This window comes from Semicossyphus pulcher, unplaced genomic scaffold, assembly GCF_022749685.1.
Source record: "Semicossyphus pulcher isolate SPU_LCO1_2020_fin unplaced genomic scaffold, fSemPul1.0.p SCAF_15, whole genome shotgun sequence".
Taxonomy (NCBI): Eukaryota; Metazoa; Chordata; class Actinopteri; order Labriformes; family Labridae; genus Semicossyphus; species Semicossyphus pulcher.
The window spans coordinates 7,563,055-7,571,925 of record NW_027211659.1 but is presented as its reverse complement, the minus strand read 5'-3'; the positions used below and the strand labels follow the sequence as shown (position 1 = coordinate 7,571,925).

The window sequence follows — 8,871 nt, the reverse complement described above, 5'->3', positions numbered from 1 at the left end:
ACGCTTTAATTATGCCTAAATGCTTGATGATTCCCTAACAAAGCAAGAATCTGACAGTGGGCTACTACAATAAGAGTAGGCATGATATCAATTTCACTAGAGACTTGATGTTTTAGGTTGAAAAAAACATGTGCCTAATATATCGGTATCATCAAAAAGGGTTAGAAAATATCAGCATATTGGATATTGGTAAAAAATCCAATATCATGCATCCCTAGTCTGTACATGTTAAAAGTTTATAGGTCAGGTTCTAAGAACTGTTGCTATTAACTAGGCATGTATCCGTATACAAAAACGTGCATAATCAGCATCAGCAGCACTATATTATTCATAAAGCTTCTTTGCAAACAATTGCCTTATCGAAGCAGGAAAAGCATACATACATTAATGATGGCTAAATAACATTAAGGTGCAACATTTTTTCCAGTTACATCTGCTTTTTCCAATAAGATGAGTTGAATTGTAATTTTAAAAGGTCTCAAAAAATCTCTTTTAAAAACACAAGGGTAAAACATTGTAATATACAGAATATTCTGCAAGTAAACAAACATCACCCACACAGCAATTTGTCTTCATTTTTATTCATTGATACAGCAGCAGAGACATCAGGCCTTCTCAGCCCCTGGAGAGAGGTTGGTGAGTCGGCCTTCAAACACTGCAGTATATAAATAAAGACCTTTTTTCACAGAGAACAAGCTGTCTAACTGGATAAAATGAATACCATAAATGTTAGGTGCATTTTTGAGTAGCTCTCTAGCCATCCTTAATGGGATGTAGGTATTGTTATAGTTTCACTTGTTTTTTTTCCCGCTCGTGAGTCAAAATGTCTACTGTGAAAAAAGGCCTAAACGTGCGATTAGGAGCCGGACACTGGCATCAGAGGACAACATGGACACTGGAAAAGAGAGGAATAATGTTTCTTGTTTCAAAGTCCATAAGCATCTGTAAATTAATGTTGACTATTGAATATACATTGTCCTGTAAATAACTGGAGTTTTCCAGGATTATAGTCCTGTAATGAAACAATAGAAAGATGACTAATTATAGATGAATACAGTCCCAGTGTCCAGGAGGATCTTTAACGTCAGGAGGAGCCACATTTCTGCACCGCTGTCTCTGAAGATGTTCCTGAGACGGCTGCTCCACCGACTCCTCCATCAGGTCCTGAGGTCAGCGCGACCGCTGGGCCATTTCCTATCGCCTCATGTCCCGCTCTCATTTCAGCTAAGTAGTAGTAAAAATGAAACGCATGTCAGTCAATAACAGGTGTAGTATAATGCCCATCCATAAGCTCTCCTCTAATCCCCCTAATCTCATGGACATGCTGCATGACGTAATGGTGAGGTAACTAAACTATTACGTCCGAGTAGGTTACTGCACAAAAAGTGCTTATAGATAAAGTTTGTCATATAATCTTATAAATTACATTAAAAATAGCTGCAGGAATCTAAATACTTGTAGTAAACAGTTAATTGTGTTCTTCTGAGTCAACATGCAGGGTTAATCATTTTCTACTAGTCTTAGAGGTCTACGGTCCATTGCAGAAGTTGTATTAGTTATTGTTGTCTTACCAATAGCACTACATGGTGTTATGATGGGCTTGTCCAGTTGCTCCCCCTCAGCAATGGATGCCCGGATCTTCCTAACCACGTAGATGCTAGCTGGGAAGTGAGACAAAAACATTTTATCAGTTTGAAATCATATAGCCTATTTCTGTTTAATAAACATATTAGCCCCTAAGATAGATAGTTAGATAAATAATACACTTAAAAGCGCTGTATTATTTAAAAAATTTACTGATACTTTAATGTAGCTATTTATCACTTTTGTGTTGTTGCTCAGAAGCTCAACTGATAATTCTACATCGTAAATCATAAACATATTTCTTATCTCTTTTATTAAATAGACATAGATAGATAGATAGATAGATAGATAGATAGATAGACATGTACACAATATAAACATTTCTCCTCAAGCTCCTCCGTCAAGCTTTTAAGACATAGAAACGATAAAAGCAATTCCTACCTTTTATTATCAGTCAGACCATGTTTGTTTCCTGTTTTAAGACCCTCGTCTGTGGCAGGTAAACGTTGCTTTCTGCGTTTTTCAGTATTAATATACGAACTGTTACAAAAGCAAACCGGAAATAAATTACTGCGCGTGATACCAGGGGCGGGACTCGTATCGCTGTTCTAAATTCTGATTGGCTGAGCTGTTACGCAATTTAGCACAACGTAATGATGTCGCATACAGGGAAGTAAGGATTGAAGTAACAGAAAAGATGTGAGATAAATCCACAGAAAAGAGGATTGAGATTACTCAGTGATTACTCAGACAAAAATACATGTTATTTAGAAACATAGCTTATTAAATTAAACCTTATTACGGTATTACTAAGAAAACATAATAATTGCTAAATAATTGTCTAATAATCTCCGTTCATTTTACAAAATAAAACAGATGATATAATATCTAAGAATTATTCGGTTGGTATCATGCAGAAACAGTTTTAACATTCTCGTAACACAATCACTGACACCTGTAGGAAAATAAGCAGCAACATCAAACGACATCAGCAGTGTTGCAAAATTAACCTGTAGTTCTATGTTTAGACTGTTAAGGAGGCAGCTTGGGGGTATCTGCTATTCTAGGACATGGATGTTCTGTTTTTAATGCTTCTTAGTATTTACTTTACTAATACCACAATGTAAAAATAGGCTACTCCATTACAAGTAAAGGTCCTACAAAAAAAAAAAAGGAAAAATACAGAAGTATTACCAATAAATTTACTTAATGTATCACAAGTTGTTATGAGGAATACTTTATAGAAGCCGAGAAAAGGGTTGTGCTTGCACTTTTTAAAAAAAAAATGCTGTTATCTTGAGATCACAAGTTAACATTTCATTATCTCAAGAAAACAATGTAATCAACCTGTGTACGAGGAAAACAAAAGGTCATTTGTTTGTATTGCTGATCATATCACAGATTAGGAGCGTACTGTCGCAACTGATTTAATCTGAAAAGAGGACCAATTTTTGATGAATGCATCAGATTGTACTTCATCACTGTTCAGTTATGTATCCTCCCTGACACACAGTCATGCACTTGTAAAGTTGAACAAGCCAAAAAGGTTTCGACCCACTGGTTACATTTTTATCGGGCTGTAATATTTTTGATTTAAAGTAACTAAAAGTATAAACTTTAGTTTATAAATGTAGTAGAGTATAATGTACAATAGATCTCTCTGAAATGTAGTGAAGTAGAAAGTAGCATAAAATGAAGTACCTAAAAATTGTAAAGTACTCAGGTAAATATACGTATTTCTTTTGATCCATGGGGTTAGTTTGTCCACATCTATGACGCTGAAGTTTAAAGCAATACAGGTAGGAGTGTGTCAGGGTGTAATCAACTCTGAATATCAGTTGTGAGTTTCTCTCTTCAGTTTTACCCTGTACGTGTTGAGATGATAAATGAATAAATGGTGTAATTAATTAAAAGCATAAAAATCAACGGTCTCCATTTTGTTTAGTGTTACCAAATTAAATAGTCCCCCCAGGAAGCTCTCAGAATTTACTCATCAGAAGCTTTCTTTAAAATTATAGGAAACTGCGGGACCCATAAATTAAAGTAATACCCCCAAATCCCCTGCAGCTATTCTTCTCTCTTCCTATCATCCACTTTCTTCAGCATTATTTTGAAACCGTTTAAATAGGATCAAGCAAGTACTTCGACATTAAGCAGAGCTATATTGTATGTACAAGAAAGCAGCTTATTGATAAACGGTCCACGCTAGAAACGTATTAAGTGAACACAAACCGGAGTTATCCATGTAATAATTTATTGTCAGACATTTTAATGCAATTTACAGAGCTTCATTTATCCTTGACCAATCACAACAACCAACTCTACCATCAAATTATGCATCAACCATTTGGAAGTGAAGCAGGATGAAACCTACCCGGAATAAACGCAGCGCGAATCTTTTCACAATAAGAGTAGAGCAGTTTCTCATAAAGTTGCATTTGTATATTCAATATATACACATAGATTTCATTTAACTTAAAACAGTTTCACACAGCAAGACAAGCACTACAACTTCACACAGGCACCAGACAAATCTCATTCTTTCATAACATTACAATATTTTTTACAATAAAAAATAACAATTGCAATCAACCGGGGGAAACAAATGAAACGCAGTTAGTTTAAGTCGGAAGGAATGATGTGAGGTTGATGGGAGGAAGTCTGAATATCTTCACCGGACGATATTTAACCGCTTCATGTCGGCAAATTTAAGAACTATCCTGCCAGTGTTGTAAACAAAGAGGTGATTCAGTGTTAGGTCCTTCCTCCCATCAAGCTGTCACAGTATTTTTCACTAAACACAACCTCACACAAAACAAACATTCACTACGAGGATCTATGAGGACAGCAGGAGTGTTTGATGGACAGGAGGACTCAGTCCATCCTGATCTTCTGATTGGTCATCCTGTAGATGATGCTGTCGTATCCTGGGTCCATGTTCCACAGGTTGTAGGCGATGGCGATGACGGCGAGCGCCAGAATGATCATCAGCCACAGCACGATGTTGAAGATGACAGCGTAGTGGAAGTTGTATTTGTAGGCCAGGTTGTACGGGCTGCCAGGGTTACTCTGCAACAACAAAATATGCAAGTTAAAAATGTCCGCCATAAGGATAATTTCACCTTTAACACTGAGTACCCAGCAGGATTATATAAGGAGGGAAATATATGATAAGATGCCTCTGCACCAACCCCCTTTCCCCTTTTCCATTTTTATAAGAGCCATGAAGCAGCCGACACCTATGTCCTCACAATCATCACCTTTCACCCAATCTCGATCCCATCGGCTATAATCTGACAACGATATAGCCTCTGGGGACAACGGTGAACATGACAGGTGTGTAGACAGCGGTTAGTGATAAACAACTTCCAGTGAAGACTTCCTTTTCCGCGTGCTGCATTGTTTACAAAAAAATAACCAGTTTTTCTTGTGAGTTACTTCAGTTAACGGGTTTTCCTTTGTCGAAATTTCAACATCATGATGCAGATTAGTAAAAAGTTAAAATGAAGCTTTGTCAGGTCTGTCCTCAAGAGGAGAAGAAAACTACTTTTAAAATGCTTGTTTGTTGAACGGAGGTCGGATTGATCTTTTCTGATGCATTCGAGGAAGTCAGGAAATCTGAACGCTGAACGGCTTTAATGACACAGCATCAAGGGAATTTATCTCAAGCCTGCTTTTGCTGTCCACACAGACTGTTTTTCCTGCACACGTGATTCGACCAATCACGTATCAGCAGGCTGCTCGGACTACCATCGTAGTACAAACAGAAACCAGAACACTTGCCATGCCTAAATCCAAACGTTCTACATTTCTATGTAGAATCTATAAATACAGATTACCTTTGATCATATGCCACCATAGGTATTGTCCATGTATAATACTGTATAAGGCTAATGTGACATGCAATGGTCTTCTAGTTAGAAATAATAACTCACTTATTTTAGAAAAGAGGGAATGACTTATACTCAAGACTCATAAATCAAAAGGGATGCCAGCCCTCATGAGGCGTACAAGACAATACTTACAATTACATACACAAGCAAGCGAAAAAGAAAGCAATCACAGATATAGCACGATATCTAAATGTGTTGGCACAAGTTGAGCAAACAGTTCCTCTGCCTCAGACTTACAATCTGTTTGGACTCCAGGATCGAACGGGACTTCCTGGTCAAAGGAGCCTCAAAGGTCTTAACTGTGACGACCTCGACCACGGCGCTGTTGCTGTAGAGCCCGTACACATCCTCTGCAAACTACAAAGACAAAGACAAAAGTATTATTATAAACAGAGATTCAATTAAAACTAGGGAACATTTCCTAATAAGGCAAATCGACTTACTTTCTGCAGAACAGAGGCCAGAATGGCTGTGGCATCTTTGTATTGAGGAGAGTCCTGGCCGTAGACCCTGCTGAGCTCCTCCAGGCCGGACAGCTCCAAGGAGTACAGGTCAGGAGAGTGGTCCTTCGCCAAATGTTTGTGCCTCAGCAGCTAGAAGAAGAGCAGAACATGAAGCATTGTTAGTAACAATGCAAGGACTATGTTCATTTTTAGGACAGAAAAAAAAAGTAAGGTGATATCTGCAGACTTACCAGAGCTGTGATATCATGCAGAACTTGAACCTCAGACAGGAAGAGGAGATCAGCCTGGAAAACAAAAGCGAAAGAGGTAAGACAGAAGAAAAAGTATACTGTGTGCGAACTGCATCAGAATATGCATTTTTACATAATATTTTGCAGTACAGTGCTACAAGTGTCATAAGTAAGTAATTTTTGTCCCTAAAGATGATATTTAAAAAGCTAGAGTGGTTTTTGTGAGTGTTTGAAACTGACCTCTACATTTCTGCTGAGGGAGTTAAGCGGCAGGGAAGCCAGCACCGAGCCATCCTGGGACAGACGGGCACGGATCTGCTGCAGGGTGACTGGTAGGTCCTCAAACACAGCATTGGCCTTCCCCAGCATGTACAACCTCTGAAAGGGAGAACAAAAAGATACAAAGAATATTAGTAAAGCCTCTCAAGAGTGATGTCACTAATGGTAAGTATGCCTAGTATATTTTCATTACCTCCTCACTGGGAGCCAGCTGCAGCACTACAGGGGTGTCCTCAGCAAACAGAGAGTGCACCGTCTCTGCAACGCTATCCAGGGTGAAGGGTACCGGCTGCAAGGACAAATAAGAACAAATGACTAACTGAGCAAAATAACACTGTACACTTAAATAAGATTATAGCTATATTTGATATACAAAGCATCATCATAATGCCACAGTCCAGTCTGACTCACGTTCTCCAGGGGGTAGGAGGCCACACTCTGAGTCAGGTCCAGACTATCAACTCCTCTCACTACCACCAGTACGTTAGCCCGGGGACGCTGGAACAGTAGACCAGCCTTAAGGCCTGGCCATGACAGATCCTGTACAAATGAGCACACATTGTAAGGTAAAGGCTAGCATAATCATTAACTTTAACCTGCAGTAACTGATGTTTTTTGGCTACTTGGAGCAGCAGAAACAGGCCGTGTAAAGATTTACAGATCATCGCCTTATAGCCTCTTTTAGTTTTTTTCAACACCTGAGGAAAATATCTGACAGTTTAGCTCCTGAATGCTCTACTACAAGCCAGTCCTGTGAACATAACAGACAACGAAATTGTGGAGAATAAATAAAAAAAAACAAGAAAGAAAAACAAAGCACCTCTTGGACAGAGAAGCCCATGGTCAAAGCCACCAGGTCAGGGATTTTCTCTCCGGAAATGGGCCAGTCTCCTTTCTGGAAGGACACAAACTCTGGAGCCTGCAGCACGGTTAGGCTGTCTCCATGAACACCTGGGAGAAAGATGAGAGAACTGTCAATACAAGTTGAACCAAAGTGGGACCAAAGCACTACCAAGAAGAAAACAAACAGTTTCTCAACCTTAAAAACTAGTGAATTCATAACCCTTAAATTACTGGTACAAATAAATGTGTTTGTTAAAAAAATGTAAACATTGTGTTAACATATTTTTATAGGGCTTTTTTCTACATGTGCTTGGTTTGAAATCACTTTTGGTAACAATCTGAGTTTCAATGCTCTGCAATTGTATGCCAATATTACCGTTTCACACTATTTCAGAGGGTTGGTTAACAGTGTGCACAACCTCTTTTTCATCCTCACTAAAGTGTGAACCATTGTTTATCATGACTGTATTAATGCAAAAGTGAAAGAGAAATTGCAGCATTGCTTGTGATAAACATTAACTCTGTAATATCTATTTCAGCAACATTTTGGCTGGATTGGATTTAAAGCCATTGACTTTTTAAACTTTCTTTTAATTTCAGCAAAGATTATCAGTATAACTCAATACTAAAACACATCATCATCATCATCATGCTTTGTCCTTCCTCGGCTGCTGTTTTGCAATAGTGGAAAGTATCTCCACTGAAATGTGAAACCATGTGACATCAGACCATCAGTTATGTGTTAGAATTAATTTACACTGATATGTTAATTGTTTAGTTTAGCAAACATCAGCACCGGCATTCTCATCAGCGTTAGTGTACCTAAGAGTCAGAGATTAGGGTTGATAACCCTTGAAAAACACAGTGCCCTGAATGGGGGCATAAACTCGTGACAGGGAGTTCATGATGAATGGCAAAGAGGAAGTACAGGCGGTCACATGACAGAACAGCCTTGTGTGAATTAGTAACCAGCAACAAGGAAGCACAGAAATGTACATTTTAATGCAATTTTATACAATTATGATCATTTAGTTAACCCTTTTCTCCAAGAAAACATTCTCATCACCGCGGCTAGCGTTTACAGTATGCTGATACGTTAAATGTTAGCAACAAGCTAACAATATGAGCATCCGTTTTTCAACCAGCTTGTTTGTAGCCAACGCCGATACAATTATTTAATGCTACAAATAAATTAAGATGGTATCACTCTCTACCAATTATTTACGTAAATCCAGTTTTAACGTTACATCTGGCAAAAAATGTGATTAGTAACGCTAAGCTAATGCTAACGATGTTAGCTTGTTACTATTTGCAAATACGGTAAATAAATGACGCTATCGTGTTACATTTATTTGCGGTGAAACAAAAAAACTGAATATATGAATCATGGTTGCACATTTCTTACCCGTTGTGACAAAGAAACAGAGGACAAACGCCGCGGAGAATACAGCCTCCATCCTTCGCCAGCTTGACAGCGACATCTTTCTCCTTGCTACAGCAGAGATCAGCTGACCTGACGTCACCAAACCGCAGAGATCCTTCTTCTTCGTTAGTATTTATTGGCGGTTGGCCAACCAG

At 38.5% G+C, this 8,871-nt stretch overlaps 1 protein-coding gene and 1 long non-coding RNA gene across 2 annotated transcripts; both read right to left on the bottom strand.

The window, feature by feature from the left end:
- Positions 1–574: 574 nt before the first annotated feature.
- Positions 575–2,147, bottom strand: LOC138592809 (uncharacterized). Its single transcript, XR_011308225.1, has 3 exons — positions 2,026–2,147; positions 1,572–1,661; positions 575–1,224 (listed from the first exon to the last, which is right to left on the bottom strand). It is a non-coding gene; the product is annotated as an uncharacterized lncRNA (long non-coding RNA).
- A 1,674-nt stretch (positions 2,148–3,821) lies between these two features.
- Positions 3,822–8,810, bottom strand: atp6ap2 (ATPase H+ transporting accessory protein 2). Its single transcript, XM_069663196.1, has 9 exons — positions 8,699–8,810; positions 7,271–7,401; positions 6,862–6,990; positions 6,644–6,739; positions 6,412–6,549; positions 6,172–6,225; positions 5,921–6,070; positions 5,715–5,834; positions 3,822–4,653 (listed from the first exon to the last, which is right to left on the bottom strand). The coding sequence occupies exons 1-9, from the start codon at positions 8,772–8,774 to the stop codon at positions 4,459–4,461; spliced, it is 1,089 nt and encodes a 362-aa protein (XP_069519297.1). The 5' UTR covers positions 8,775–8,810; the 3' UTR covers positions 3,822–4,458.
- Between the last annotated feature and the right edge of the window lie 61 nt (positions 8,811–8,871).